The sequence below is a fragment of the Cucurbita maxima genome, unplaced genomic scaffold (genome assembly GCF_002738345.1).
Source record: "Cucurbita maxima cultivar Rimu unplaced genomic scaffold, Cmax_1.0 Cma_Scf00064, whole genome shotgun sequence".
In the NCBI taxonomy this organism is placed as follows: Eukaryota; Viridiplantae; Streptophyta; class Magnoliopsida; order Cucurbitales; family Cucurbitaceae; genus Cucurbita; species Cucurbita maxima.
Window position 1 is genome coordinate 300748 of NW_019272080.1, and position 16003 is coordinate 316750.

General features: G+C 35.4%; 2 protein-coding genes and 1 non-coding gene across 3 annotated transcripts; 1 reads left to right on the forward strand and 2 right to left on the reverse strand.

Annotated features, from left to right (window-relative positions):
* Positions 1 to 215: 215 nt before the first annotated feature.
* TRNAS-GCU lies at positions 216 to 297 on the reverse strand. The gene has a single exon. It is a non-coding gene; the product is annotated as a tRNA-Ser (tRNA).
* A 9454-nt stretch (positions 298 to 9751) lies between these two features.
* LOC111472083 (E3 ubiquitin protein ligase RIE1-like) lies at positions 9752 to 11831 on the forward strand. Its single transcript, XM_023117781.1, has 5 exons — positions 9752 to 10472; positions 10732 to 10851; positions 10933 to 11065; positions 11183 to 11332; positions 11436 to 11831. The coding sequence occupies exons 1-5, from the start codon at positions 9994 to 9996 to the stop codon at positions 11595 to 11597; spliced, it is 1044 nt and encodes a 347-aa protein (XP_022973549.1). The 5' UTR covers positions 9752 to 9993; the 3' UTR covers positions 11598 to 11831.
* A 668-nt stretch (positions 11832 to 12499) lies between these two features.
* On the reverse strand, positions 12500 to 14909 carry LOC111472081 (ankyrin repeat-containing protein At2g01680-like). Its single transcript, XM_023117779.1, has 3 exons — positions 14247 to 14909; positions 13728 to 14137; positions 12500 to 13643 (listed from the first exon to the last, which is right to left on the reverse strand). The coding sequence occupies exons 1-3, from the start codon at positions 14554 to 14556 to the stop codon at positions 12771 to 12773; spliced, it is 1593 nt and encodes a 530-aa protein (XP_022973547.1). The 5' UTR covers positions 14557 to 14909; the 3' UTR covers positions 12500 to 12770.
* Between the last annotated feature and the right edge of the window lie 1094 nt (positions 14910 to 16003).

The window sequence follows — 16003 nt, forward strand, 5'->3', positions numbered from 1 at the left end:
ACAATGGGATATGTGGCCGGGTCCCATATGAATCTCTCGATATGAATCAACAATAGAGAACGTTCTTATGTAAGTTCTCCTCCATTATTAAATGGAATTACCAAGTTTTATGATCACATAGACAATCAAACTCTCCACTTTCTAATAGATTTTAAAAAGAATAAAAGAAAAAAAATACAAATATCTAATTAATTCGACATTAAAATTTTATTCAACATCGCCTGAGAGATTCAAACTCTCGCGGGGAAACCCCATGTACTTAGCAAGCACACGCCTTAACCACTCGGCCAAAGCGACACATGTCCTTTTTAGTAGAGGTGTAAGCTATACAAAACTTTGAAAGTACAAAAATTTGCTCAAACTTTTTCTAATAGATTTAAAAAAAATAAAATAAAAGAACAAAAAATACTAATATCTTATTAATTCGACATTAAAATTTTATTTCACATCGCCTCTCAACTCTTGCAAGGAAAACCTATGCACTTAGCAAGCACACGCCTTACCCACTCAGCCAAAGCAACACATGTTCTTTGGAGTAGAGGAGTAAGCTAAACAAAACTGTGAAAGTACAAAAATTTGAAATAATAGATTTTAAAAAATATAAAAGAAAAAAAATACAAATATCTTATTAATTCGACATTAAAATTAATTTCACATCACCTGAGAGTTCAAACTCTCACAGGAAAATCTTACGTACTTAGCAAGTAATTCAACATTAAAATTTTATTTTACGTTGCATGAACCCCATGTACTTAACAGGCACACGCCTTAACCACTCGGCCAAAGCAACACATGCCTTTTGTAGTAGAGGTCTAAGTTATACAGAAATTTGAAAGTCAAACTTTCTCTAATAGAACAAAAACTTGCTTGCTATGACTCAAATACAAGTAATATGTTTATAATTGTTCCATAGGAAAAAAAATCCCAAAGTTCTTCACATTCCACAAATTCTTACTTGCTATAACCCGAACACAAGGCTAACGTTGTTCTTGAAAGAAAATCAGAAAGAAATTGGAGAAAGAGAGTTTGAACCAAATTCTCTTAGTTTCAATCTCTAAAGAAAGTGGGAGATATTCGTGTGTTCTTGAGCTAACTCGAGACGGTAATATATTTAAATAACTAATATATTAGAAAATAATATTTTATATCAATCATATTTAAATATTATAAAATATCATAATATATATATATTTAACTGATTTAATTCTAATATAAATTTTAAATATATTTTTATTTTAATATATTAATATATATTAATTGATTTAAAATTTAATGATACACCATAAATAAATAAATAAATATATATATATTAATATATCTAATATTAAATATTAATTTAAACTATTCAAATTAATATATATTTTCTTCATTTATATTTAACATTCGTTGGACTTAAATATATTTTATCTATTTATTTATATTTAATATATATAATATATTAAATATTAATTTAAACTTTTTAAATTTTTCATGGGTCCTTCTAAGCTAGCAAGGAGGGATCTTATGCACCTATAGATTATAAATTCCAATGTTTTTAATTAATTAATTTCCACTCATTACCTATAGGTCACACCACTACAGACTTATTGTTGCACTCTTATGTACTGTGCCCATTGATATAATCATTATTGGCAAGTCAATCTTTATTGAGTTTTTCATAATTACAACAGGGTCAAAGTCCGTTTTACCTCTGTAATTACATTTTTCAACTAAGTTCCATTGATTTCTTAATCAACCATTTGTTTATGATCCAATCATAGGATGGGCCCCATTGTTTAAGTCCTAAAATGACTACTTAAGATCATAATTCATTTACTTCACGAGTGAATTTCATCCGATGATATTATGTTCTCAAACTTCCTATTTGGTTATGATCCAATCATAACTCAAGTCTCTATCTGATTAATGAGAGGGTGGGGCCCATTGTTCATGAATTTCATCTAATGATATTATGTTCACAACTCCCTATTTGGTTAATTATCAAAATGCAAGCTTATTGAATCGACTAAAAAAAGTCATTCTCACCCGTGTAAATTAAAGGACAAACCCTCACAAGTAGGAATTCATAACTCACTCCGGATTAAGATCGAGTTGTATATGATCATCATGTGAAATATTAATTAACGAATTTATAAAAAGAGATTAAATATTTTTTTGGTCCATTCTTATACAAAATCATTGTATTGGATACCTCCACTTACATGTCTCCACATCAATGATTTGGATCCAATCATTTGTAACGATCATAAAGTGGGTTGTATCAATAGTGTTACCAGGACAAGACACTCAGCCCAATCCATATACTATCCTTCTTATGTCAACCACATATTATTTAAAATTACATTAATAACCTTGATTTTCATACCATGAATAATATTAAATTGTAATAAAATAATAAAAATTACAATTAAAAATTAAATAATTAATTATGTGGCTTTAGAGCATAAATCCTAACGGATTCATGATCATTTTACCTAATGACTCTCTAGCCAAGATTCATGATGTTTTTAGAATGTTCAAGGAATGTGTTATGACTTCAGGATACTTTGAATGACTTATGCATATTACTATGCAATGTTCATGGCTTATGTGGGATTGGAATAGGGCTTAAGAAAGTAAGTCCGTGAGGTCTAAGGATTCAAGAAAAGAAATTGAGAGATTCAAGCTAGGGCAAGAGCTCTAAAGAAGTAATTCCAATGCCATAACAAATAATTACAAGGATTTAAGGCATTTGGAAAAGGATCATACTTCTAGTTTTTAAGAAACTTTTCGAATTTTTAATTACTTATTGAGAAGGAATTTTAAGGTGGTTAAGAGGAAAAAAAATGACCAATATTTTTTAAAAAATTTAGATTTTTGAAAAAATAAAAAGTAAATAAAATAATAAAAAATAATTGAATTGAGTTGAAATTTGAATATTTTAAAGAAGACTCAACGTCTTTAGATCCAATGATTTAAATTTAAAAAAAAAAATGTCTGCAGCATTCGTGATATTCAAGCAACTCAAGGAAAAAGATGAAGCCCCAAAGTCAAAGTAGTCATATGTTGACTTTTCTATACTTTTTGATCAATTGGGATTTTTTTATTGTTCCTAAAATCGAACTCAAAGATGGATCTAATAAAAATAAATGGGAGCAAGTTGGATACCGAAAGTTTGAGAATTGAGGATCCAAACCTCAACATCGAGGAAAGTAACTATTTTTGACTTTTCGTAAGAAATATTTATCGAAATCATTTTGATTTGAGTATGAATATTAAGGCAATTATGAACTAAGGGAACATGAAAGACACTAAGAACCATAAGTTAAGACTCCAAACCGAGCGATTTACTCAGGATTCAAATAACATTAATATAACCCACGAAATGAACTCTGCTACCCATAAAATTTTAATGCCAAGTATATTATAGAATTTAAAGATTATATATGAAACTTTGTGGTCATTAGACAAGGTTAAGTAGCTAAACCAAGTAACAGTGTAAAATGACCATAATGCCCCTAAGGAAACTTACCTTCGGTTAATGACCCAAATGACCTTCAAATGTCATGCAATAGTAAAAGATGCCTTATTCCATTATTTCTAAGGACCATATTAAGTTTTAGAATCATTGAATCATGTTTGGGGCTAGAACCAAGCTTAGGATGCTAAATGACTAAAATGTCCCTAGAATAACGTAACATTTGTTCATGACCTGTGACTAAACCAAGAACAAGGTTAAATGATCATAAGACCCCAACATGTCTAAGCATTAATTTATGGATCAAATGAACTTGGAATGATCTAAGATTTTATAATATAACCTATTTTCAACGATATAAGGTGTGACCAAATGGACTCCAAAAGACTTGAGATTTTATATATGTTATAGTTCAATTATATAAGAGGTTATGAAAGTCATCAAGGCCATGGGAGCGTGTATAGGGGCTAAACCAAAAATTATAGATAAAATGACCAATATACACTTAGGACACTTGTAAACTATTTCAAGTTACAAACGGCTTCCAAATGACCTTAGGTTTTAAATAAGACCTATATATAAGAATATGAAAAGCTATTCAAGAGTTCAAAGAGTTTGGAATACGTTAGGAGTTTAAAACAAGAAATGGAGAATTAAATTACCAAAATATCCTTATAAGGATTCTAAGATGTTTTCAAGGGCCTTAAGAAATGCGCACTTAAGTGACTTACGCAAGTTTCCAAGTACATTAGAACATGGTTGGGCTATAAGCCTAGACTTGAGAGAAACTATTAACTACCCCTAAAGTCCCACCATAAGAATCGATGGTCTGATGGTTTTGCCTCATTACCTCAAGAAACATGATCCTTATAAAGATTTAGGGCAGGGAAGAGAATGAACTCTTCATCCACGTAGCGAAAGCATTAGAAACCGTTTTGATTTTATTAAAAATTAAAAGAAAACAATAACTACGAGAATAAAAACTTTACTTTTGCACAAACCTTAGCTCGCAAAACTTTTTGAAGTATTCCAACATAGAAATTCTTTCCTGAAGTATTCCAACATAGAAGTTCTTTCATACTAGCCTATATGTCTAGCAAATTTTGCAAAATCTAGCACAAGGATATGAACAAGATAGGAACATTACACTTCATGCCCTAAAGTTATCATGACATTAAAGAATGATAAGGATATGAACAAGATAGGAACATTACACTTCATGCCTTGAAATTATCATGACATTAAAGAATGCTAGGTAATAGAATGATGTCTAAGGTGACCCATGATCTCCCACCACGCGGTGCTTCCTGAGGCATGTCCTACATCATATTTTTCTTCACAAGATGTTAGGTTCAAGCCTCATGTTTTCCCTCACCTAGATGAGATGCCTTACACTATTTTAGGGGATCCCTAGCCATGATTCTTGTAGGATGTCATGTCCATGTTTTGCAGTGATCATGTGACCTTCTCGAACTTTCATGGGGTGTGATCTAGGGGCACATTCAAAATAGCTACTAGTTTGACTCCATGGTCTCGCTCATTATCCAAGAAACTAAGATAAGTCCTTGATTAGCACAAAAAGATTATAAACCCTAAACCCTAAAATGGAAGATATATTGATTCTTGTAGGCAAATTTATTTTTCCCTCCGATTTCTTACTCGTGATCAAAACCTTAGTAGATGTATATAAGGGGCACAATTACATTATGAATGATTAACATGAATGCTTGCCTCAAATATCCAAAAGATAGGAGAAATTTTTTTGCCTTAGAAAAGAAAATAGAAAGTATTATCAAGTAGAGGACTAGACAACTTACTCTAAAGAAGAGAATTTGATAGATGACTCATAAGAACATCATTGACATAAAAAAAATGAAAATGTTACTTGCATTACCTTTCATGGATCAAATGTTGGATTGAGTAGCATGGAAGGCACATGTACATTATTAATTTTTGAATGGATATTCAGGATATAATCAAATCACTATATGTTTGGTGCATTAAAAAAAAAACAACGTTCACATGCCTATATAGAACTTTTGCTTTTAGAAGGATGTCATTCAGGCTGTGTAACGCTTTAGCAACCTTTAAAAAAAAGCATGAGGGGGGATCTTGACCAAAATATAGAAATATTCATGTATGAATTCTTGAGTTATAGGGAATCTTTTGAGCTTTTAGAAGGATGTCATTGGAATGTGTCAAGCTTCAACAACTTGCTAAAATGGGCGATCTTTAGAGGCATGATGGAGAAAATTGTGGAAGTATTCCTGGATGACTTCTCAATTTATGGAGAATCATTTTAACTTATTTAGGAATAGTGTCACAGATGATGTGCATAGAGAAACATTTGGTGCACACCTGAAAGAAATGTCATTTCATGGTAACAAAAGGTATGTTTTAGGGCACAAGCTTCAAGATGAGGGATAGAGTTGGATAAAGCAAAGATTGAAATAATTGAAAAGTTAAAACCTCCTGATTTAAGAGGTTAAATATAAAGTTATGAACATTTTGCTCAAAAGGTACAATGTTAAACATAAAGTCGCCATACCATATCATCCGTAAACAAACAGACTAGCACAAATGTCCAATCATGAAATAGAAAATATTCTAGAAAAAGAGAGGATTAGGGGTGATACAACGACACTCCAAAACTTTCAAAATTTCTTAGATTTCTACTTCTCAACTCCCATTTCTCCGCCGTACCTAAGTAAGTTCTCATTGGTAAGTCAAAATCAAAGAGGTCCCCTAGAAAGGCTGCTCATGCTAAAGCAGAAGAGACTCAATCCCCATTCAGGTGCAAATGCCTCGAGACACCCAAGATCATGCCTCGAGACACCCAAGATTAAACCTCTCGTGATGAATCATCTATGACCTAATAAACTTGAGCTAGTTGAACAAGTTACTAACTTATATATTAACTCAGGAGAATTGTTAGTAGACTTAGTACAACAAGTTACTAACTTATGGAGTAATTTAGGAGAATGATTAATAGACTTGGTAGAACTATAGGAGAATTGGTAGTAGTTACCAAATTTTGGATAAAATTTTGTGGGTGTGGACCAAGTTTTTTGCTTTAATTAGGAAGAATTGTTCATAGTTCTTAATTTAAACAGCAAGTTAGTATTTTCTCCACTATAAATACTCATGAGAAAATGTTTTTTTTTTTCACAATAACAAAAGAGAATTGAAAAGTTAAGATCCCTTTGTTCCAAGTATCAAAGTTAGAACATCGAAACAAATATTGTCACCAACAAAGTCACCGAAAAAGTGACAACGATAAAAAGTGGAAAGGAGGGGAGTGTAGCGCTCTAGTACCCGTTACTCACGTTGTGTCTGTAAGTTGATACGCATCTTGATCGACCATGTGCACAAAGCTGAAGAGCACGAAGTGTACAAGTTGTCAAAGGCCCTTTGCGGTTTACGACAAGCATCAAGGGTATCAAACCTACGGCTGGACAAGAGCTTAAAGAGTCGAAACTTCATGAAATGCTCGCAAGAACAAGCAGTGTATACAAGAAACAATGAAACTAAAACACTCATACTTGGCGTGTACATTGATGACCTGATCGTCACTGGTATAAGTGTGGAAGGCGTCAAAGAATTCAAGCAGCAAAGATGAAAGAATTTGAGATGAATGATCTCGGGTTATTCACGTACTACCTCGATATTGAAGTGGACCAAAGAAAATATTACTAGAATTGAACTGTGGTACTATCTTCCTACGAGGCCGAGTTCATGGCAGCAACTGCAAAATCGTGCAAGAATTGTGGTTGAGAAATTTGTTGAGCGAAGTGACTAGAATTGAACTAAAGTTGGCAACTCTTTACGTTGACAACAAATATGCAATTGCACTCATGAAGAATCCGGTATTTCACAGACGCAGCAAACACATACACTCGCTTCCACTTCATCCGTGAGTGTTTTGAGAAGATAAATTATTTTGGAGTTCATATGCACTAGAGAGCAACATGCATATATTTTAACCAAGACCCTAGCAAGGGTTCAGTTTGCAGAAATGCGGGGGAGTGAAGAATCTCGAACAAAATCAAATTTACGAAGGAGATTGTTAGCTAATAAACTTGAGCTAGTTGAACAAGTTAAAACTTATATATAATAAACTTGAGCTAGTTGAACAAGTTAATAACTTATATATAATAAACTTGAGCTAGTTGAACAAGTTAATAACTTATATATAATAAACTTGAGCTAGTTGAACAAGTTAATAACTTATATATAATAAACTTGAGCTAGTTGAACAAGTTAATAACTTATATATAATAAACTTGAGCTAGTTGAACAAGTTAATAACTTATATATAATAAACTTGAGCTAGTTGAACAAGTTAATAACTTATATATAATAAACTTGAGCTAGTTGAACAAGTTAATAACTTATATAGTAACTTTAGGAGAATTGTAACTTAGTACAACCGGTTACTAACTTAGTAACCTTTGGAGAATTGGAGAATTGTTAGTAGACTTTCTACATTATAGCCGGCAACTGATTCAGCTTCCGCTTCTGCGAGATCAAATGGAGCTCGATTAGTAAGCCGTTGTTATCTCTCTCTTGCTTGCTTATAGAACGTCTCTTTCAAAAATCTCTCTCTACCCTCTTTTCTAAAACCTTTCTAAAACCTTCTTTTAAAATCGAGACTAGAGGCTCGATCATACGTCACTTGGCGGTGGACCAAACTTTGTACTTCAAATAGGGAGAATTGTTAATATTGTTTTTAACCTTGAGGAGAAAGTTTAGGAAGCTCTCCGATTATTTTTTTTTTTCCTTCCGACATATCTGAATTGTGGGATAGCCAGAAGAAAGCACGAGAACCCTCAAGGGATCATGACTCGTCAGAACCTTCTGAGTCCGAGTCACCACCAGCTGACCTTAGTGGCAGCAAAGAAGCAGAGAGGAGCGAGCGTTTCTACTGAATAAGGGTTGCTGGTTGCTGGGGAGACATAATCAACATACCAAGCCACAACATGCCAACGGTAATGGGGATGAGCTGGAAATATTTTTCCTGGAAAGAGAATCTGTGCTAGCTGATTGTGTACTAGAGTGTTATACCAATTTGGGAAATAGTGACCATAGTGTAGTAGTAATAGTAGTTCGAGGCGTCAGTTTTGATGCAGAGGTAATTAACAATGTATTTGCTCTACCTAACTACACCAATGCTGTAGGTAACAACACCCTCGAATATTCAGTTGAATGTAGAGGGATTCACTGCCTCATGATTGGATCAACTGTAGGTTAAGCCATATGAGCTACGACCTTCTCAACCATTATTGTTACCTCGGCTTAAATCAAATTAACTTTATTTATGATTATTTAGTGATCAACACAAATGAGTGGGTCATCTTCCTACATAGGGTACTACATTCACCTTATCCATGTGGTTCATAGTCCTTTACTAGTTGTAACGAACCTTGTTGCCTCGTGTTTAGCTTTAAGTGAGGAAATACTTTAGGCTCTTGCGATCCTATGAAGATTTATGTCTTCTCATTACAACTAATAAAAATCATAGGAAAGGTAGTTCTGCTCATAATATTTCAGAAGTATACACAACAACCTTTCCATGGTACATTAGCACATACCCACTCCTTTTTTAGAGGCATCATTGTAGTCCACAAAACCTTCCCCAATTGACTCGGTGAGTATTGGGGTTGTCACTAGCATGTGTTTAAGATCCTAAAAGCTTGTCTTGCACAAAGAAACTACTCTTCTGAGTCAACTAGGTTAGTGGTGAGAATATCTTGAATAAATCTCGTCAAATCACTTGTAATAACCTATCAAGCCCAAGAAACTTTGGTAGGACATGTCTTTCACATTAGTTGGGTTCATAGAGATTCCATCCTTTGACACCATTTGTAGTAGGTAAAACTCGCATTTTGAAAACTTAGCATACCAACTATTCTCCTTCGTGATGATCAAAATTATGTGGAGATATATCTCGTGATCCTTGTTGATCTTAGAGTAGACTAGGGTGTCATTTATGAACACAATCACTTCTTGAATACTCAATTCATCAATTCCATTAATACTATCAATACCTTTATTAGTTCAAATGACATTACTAGAAATTCTCAATACTAGGGAGAAGATACTTGTTCTTCAGTTAATTCTTTACAAATAAGATTCCCATTTACAAATAAGATTCCATTATAGTTGATTGAAATCCCTCAATCAACGTAATCATCTGGGAGTTTAGTTTTTATTTGGTGAATAGATTTCAAAATTTTAATGGATTTATTTATTTATTTATTATTAGCATTTTGTTTTGATATAAATTATTCTAAAAATTAACCTTCGTAGGGAAAAAGAAAGGATGAGAATGGGGAGAGAGAGGGGAGAAGAAGAAGGCAGGATTGAAATTTTGGAATCAGCAAAGTGAAGAATGGACGAGATACTCCCTGGGATCATGAACTTTCCATCAATTTCTAAACCCACGAACCAGCAGCAGAAGATTCTCCTTCTCAATCAAGACGCCCCCAATTCATAACCCTTCTAATTTCATTCAATCAAATCCTCACCGGCGACCAATGTCTTCTCCTTCCATGGAGGCGCCTGCCCAACAGATCCCTCTCTTACCCTCCCGTCCTCCCTCTAACTCTGACGCCTCCACTTCCCCCATCGGCCCCCTCGCTGTTCTCTTCGCTCACGCCACTGGCCGCCGTGGAACTTCTATGGTGGTCCGGGAGACAGCGGCGCGTGAACTTGAAGAGCGCCGCATCGATTGGGGGTATTCCAAGCCGGTGGTGGCTCTTGACATTATGTGGAATTTGGCTTTCGTTTTCGTTTCTCTGGGTGTGCTTATTCACTCGGCCGATGAAAAACCTAACACGCCAATTCGGCTTTGGATTGTCGTTTATGCGGCTCAATGCTTGGTGCACGCTGTGCTTGTGTGGTTTGAATTCAGAAGGAGGAATGCGAGGAGGGCTAGGGATATGGAGATGCAGCATAATGCATATGTAGCTAATGAAAGCGATGAAGAAGATGGTACCCCCTGGAATCTCTCCGGGTGAGTAAAACTTCAATTCTCTCTGCTATATAAAGTTGTGACCGTCGTCAACTCAAACATTGCTTAGTTTTACTGAAATTTGATATGGGTCTGAACTTGGTTTTGATTGAATTACAAGGCAGTGGATAGCTTTTCTGATTTTAAATGTTGTATTGATTGAATGAATGAGTGAGTAAAATTGGTCAGGATCAGTTATAGATTCCTGATTTGATGATTTATAAGTCATTACCATGTAATTGACTTGGTGGTGGATGAGCAGTGTTGCCAAAAGATGCGAGTCAGTGAACACCCTGATATCGTTAATTTGGTGGTTGTTTGGCTTTTACTGGGTCGTGGCTGGGGGTAACATCCTAATGCAGAATGCTCCATCTTTATACTGGTATGATTTTGAACCATCGTGATTCTGGTTGGTGGGGGGGACATGCATCATTTATCTGTTTCTAATTCTGAGTTTATGCAGGTTGGCTGTGGTATTTCTGGCATTTGATGTGTTCTTTGCCATCTTTTGTGTTGTTTTGGCATGTTTGATTGGAATTGCTCTCTGTTGCTGCTTGCCTTGCATTATAGCTATTCTTTATGCTGTTGCAGGCCAGGTAAGAGGAAATCCCTGTTTCATGGCTGCCACACAGAGATGTTAGCCAAATTCAGGCCCCATGAAACCTGCTAACTTCTTTCTTTCCTTCCTTCCTTTCCCCCTCACATCTCAACAGGAAGGTGCAACCGATGCTGATTTAAGTATGCTTCCTAAGTATAGATATCAAGTGTCCAATGAGCCTTCTTCCGGGGATGGTTTGATGGTTCCCGTCGAATCTAGCAGCAGAAACTTAACGACTGAGCGTGTTCTATTACGCGAGGATGCGGTAAAGTGAACTCGTTTATTGTTATTCAGAAATGATCTTTCTCCTCTTGGTTGAATCAGTTTTCTTTCTAAATCCTTAATCATCTTTATGATCTTTGTTGTAGGAGTGCTGTATATGCCTTAGTCCTTACGAGGACGGAGCCGAGCTTCATGCTCTTCCATGCAATCACCATTTTCATTATGCGTGTATCACAAAATGGCTGAAGATGAATGCAACATGTCCTCTGTGCAAGTACAACATTCTAAAAAATTGTGAACCCGTTTAATGCTGAAGATGAAACGATGCTGTGAATTCCTGGTATGTATATTATAGATCACGTCGTGATCCTGCTTCATTCTGGTTTAAACTTGTTAGCCTTTTCTTGTTTCCCCTTCTTTGTGTTCATACTGCCTGATCTCTGCTGTGCTTATTCTGTCTGAGACTACTTTGATCTGTAGCAGCAATTATGAATATCTTTGTGGTCAATGTGTTCAGTTTATATTTCATTAATCTATTTCAACTATTCTCTTCCTATTTATTATGGCTTATATATGAAGGTTGAACATTTTTAAATGTGCGAGTTCTTCTAATAAGTGCCAATCATGCTGGATTTTTGCAAAGCTAGAGGTTGTTTTAGGATCTTTGCAAAATTTCACCAATAAAGCTAACTTACAAATGATTCCAATCAAGAGCTAATTAGAAGGATGAATAACTCGGAGATCGAACTTAGAGTCTATGATGGTCACTCTTAGATCCTAAGACGACTTACTCCAGAATTAGCTTGATCTTGACTAATTCAATAAATCGATTTTTACTTCAGACCTAAAGCAAGGTTTGAAAATAATACCCATAGGGTTTCAAGAAAACACACCATTTTTGTATTCAATAATATTTTTAAACTTGAATATTATGTCTTTAAATAGGCCAACAAGATAATCAAAACATAAATGTAGTTCAACTACCAACTACAAACTACCCATAACAGCTATTATATAAAAATGGAAAAAAGTCTTCTAATCAATTTCCAATATCAGGTGGTATTTATTGTCACTTCATTATTTTCTTGATTTGATACTTAAACTTCTTGTAATTGCTTCTTCGGGTACTAGTGGTTGGATTCATATCATCTTTACCTAAAAAATTATCTGAATCAAGATTAATGTTTTAGATTCAGATTCAAAGGTGTAAGCGAAGAGGGATAATGCAAAGATAAGAGACTTTATTGAACAAAGTGTTCAAACTTCTGCAGCTTTCCTAATAAATATACAATCAAACGTACTCTTCGAACTCGAAACCGTGGAAAATACCAACCTCTATTGCATTACGCAAACATATATACTTGTAGACAATCGAGCCTACCCTACCAAACATGAGGAGGTAGCCTTCTAGATCTACATTACAATATATCTATATAACTATGTGCAGGAAACCATCCTTTCAAGCTTCTGAGAAATGACGTCTATAAGGCATATATCTTCTCGAGGTCAGAGTTGTAATCACCATCATCAGATATGTTTACAGAGTGAGGCCATGAGAATGACTTGCTTCCACTTGCTCGTCTGATTCGTCTTTGAGAATCACTGCGAAAGATACCAAAATGTTGTCGAAAAACCAAGTAGCACATGGTTGCAAGAGTTGCAACAAGAATTGGAACTCCGACAAGGGTAATGGCGAGAGCCATCCATGTCTCGTGCCCTACGACAACATAAGCTATTGATATGAAAGCACCAGAGGTGCAAGCACAGGCAGCCCACATTAGCTTGTTCACGACCGATACGACCTGCTTTTGAGCTGTTGTGTCCCATGCTACTAAAGTAATTTGAACCACCACAACAGCTAAAGATATAAACAGAGATATAGTGTTTAGAAGGCAGAATACTTGGAAACCCATGTTATCAGCTATATTTGCCTTCCCCACGTCTTTACCGTTTTGTAGATACTGACCAGGCAAATTGAAGATAGCCAGGAATGCAATGGATGCAAAAAGAACAGCCACAACGGTGATGGAATTTGTGGTATTCTGAACAGCCTCCCTGTGGAGCTTCTTCAGCTCTTTCACAATCCCAGAAACTCTGTGACGCGTTTTTTCGTTTTGGATAAGCTGCGAGTGAACCTCGTGTTTGATATCGCTTACTGTCCGCTTGAGCTCCATTGCTTCATCAACTTGGCCAACATGCCTTGCATATTTGGCCCCAGCTTCCTCCAATGCTTCTTTAATCTCCAGTGAAGATTCGCTGTATTGCAGTTTATCAGCCAAGTCCATAGCGGTTTCCCCTTGACTATTGATTGCATTGACATCAAGCGATGTAAAACTCAGCAAAAGGCTTACAATCTGAGAAACAACCAACAGGTCATGAATCATATGTTATGTGCTACCCATTTCTAATATAAACTTAGCAATTTAAATGTATCACACCTCAGAGCGACACTTTCTAGTAGCTATATGCAACGCGGTGTTTCCCATCTTGTCACGTTCGTTGAGTACCAACGCATCGACATGCAATAGCTCCTTGACCGCTTCAGTGCTCTGACCTTTCACAGCCATATGAAGTGCAGTCTGGGACTTCTTGTCTTTAATGGCTACTATTCCAGGATCACGATCGATAAGCGTTTTAACGATTCGAAGTAGGCCATACCTAGCTACATTATGCAGAGCTGTCTTTCCATTCTTTCTTACTATTCTCATTGTACTCACATCCGCATCTAAGATAGCATCAACTACTTCCAAATGGTCCTGTACAGCAGCTGAATACAGGGGGCTCGTGTTTGAGGAGTCACATGACCGGCAAAGCTCCGGCCATATCCCCAAAACCTCCCTTACAATCCCTGAAACAAGGTGAAAGTTCAACTCTCAAGATCTTTTGAGAAAAAACCCTCCAATTGATACTAATTTAAAGCAAGATTCATCAGTAGAAGCTAAAGTTGAGAGCGGTACCTAGGTGACCACGCTTAGCAGCAACATGGAAAGGGTTCATATCAGATTTGGACCTAATTTTCAGGATTTGGAGAGTGGAAAATTGAAGCAAATAGGTAAAAACCTCGTGGAGATTATTATGAGCAGCCACGTACAAAGGCGTCTCTCCAGCATCGTTCTGCATCGCCATCAGATCGGTAATCGAAGAAGCCTCGGCCTGTTCATCTCCGGCGAGCTTATCCAAGGCCTGTTTGACAGCCTCAAGGTCCCCAGATCGGACGACAGAGAAGAACGACTGATGGGTGATGAATCGCAGAGCCTTCGACTCCATCGCACAACCCACAAATTCACCCCCGCTTTCTCGAATTAATTTCAATCCTTTAAAACCCACCAAGAACGAGCTTATTTTGGGGTCCCCTTGGATTGAATTGGGAGAGAGGAGAGCCGAATGTGAAGAGAGAGCGAGGGGAAGTGGATAATTTAATGGAGCTTTCGCTTTCTTTGTGAAAAGTACAGCGACCCATTATGCACAGTAGAGAAGTGGTAAATATGAAAGTAAATGGGGAGATTGTTTCTTGGTTTGTTTGCCGCGAATTCAGTGTTCATCACAGGCGAAATTAGAGTGAATTTTCGGGGAAATTTAAGATCATAATATAATGGATTTGTGTTGAAAGAGGGAAAGAAGTCCATGTTCATGTGAGCAGCTGCTGGTTCCTTGAAATAACTAAACCGTGTCGCTCTGTCCTCACATCATTATGCCGTCGCCCTTTTTTCTTTTTTAATTATCTTTTTCTTTTTTGAAAACATTTAATTTAGTCTCTAAATTTTAAAAATTAATGAATAGTTGACTTTTATTTTTTCAAAAAAATATCACCAAACTAATAATTGAGATTGCAAAAAAAAAAAAACAATGGTAGTTTTTTTTCAACGTGTTTTCTTTTTGTTGGTTCGTTAATCTATTATTTTCTCCTTTTTTTTCTTTTTAATTTCAACTCATTTAAAATCTTCCAGCTTTAATGGAGGTTAACTGATTTTTATTTTAACGAACACTATAATCACATATTTGTTTTCAAAATTAAAATTTCTCCATATCAAATTAAAATAAATATTCATCATCTAAATGAAAACAAATGATCTAAGTAGAACTCAAGAAATTAAAATATATGTTGAGATACCGAGATGGAAAGCTCCACAACAATTAGGAGTTTATATTATTAATGAACTTTAGGAGTTACAAATAAAATAGTTCATTTGCTTACGATTTTATCTTATAAAATATTTGTTCGTATTACTTAAAGTTTTGTTTTTAACTTTTAGGTATAAACTTAATCCATAAATGAAAATAAGGCTCCACAACATACACCTTGTAAGGACTGGGTTGACTCGATAACTCTAAAAGACGGATAAATTTTTCACGAAATAAAGAAAATTGAAATTTAAAACTTAATTTATATTATAACAAAATTATGTGGGTACATTAGTAATTTAAAGTACAACATAATGGTTAAAATACGGAAAAAAAATGGACACATAACATTTTAAAACAAAAGAGTCGAGAATGATGGGGGATGGCACCTGCTCCAAAGTCCACTGCCAACTTCGACCAGCTCCTTATCGCCTGAAAAAAAAATGGAGAATAAGGAATGAGTACACGACTTCATAAGTAGCCTACTTGTAGGCTCTTAATCCTGTCTTTAATATGCTAGTGTACCACATTCTTTGTTCTTGTCTTCTTCTTGTTGCAAAGGCCCTCTAATTCTTGTTCTTAACTTGGGGTT

Bases quoted from the DNA above. Each gene is read 5' to 3' on its own strand.
- LOC111472083 (XM_023117781.1), top strand. From the start codon at position 9,994: ATGTCTTCTCCTTCCATGGAGGCGCCTGCCCAACAGATCCCTCTCTTA. The intron at 10,473-10,731 runs GTGAGTAAAACT...GTGGATGAGCAG, and splicing joins ACCCCCTGGAATCTCTCCGG to TGTTGCCAAAAGATGCGAGT. The intron at 11,333-11,435 runs GTAAAGTGAACT...TCTTTGTTGTAG, and splicing joins TTCTATTACGCGAGGATGCG to GAGTGCTGTATATGCCTTAG.
- LOC111472081 (XM_023117779.1), bottom strand. From the start codon at position 14,556: ATGGAGTCGAAGGCTCTGCGATTCATCACCCATCAGTCGTTCTTCTCT. The intron at 14,138-14,246 runs GTACCGCTCTCA...ACCTTGTTTCAG, and splicing joins TGCTAAGCGTGGTCACCTAG to GGATTGTAAGGGAGGTTTTG. The intron at 13,644-13,727 runs GTGTGATACATT...GTTGTTTCTCAG, and splicing joins CTAGAAAGTGTCGCTCTGAG to ATTGTAAGCCTTTTGCTGAG.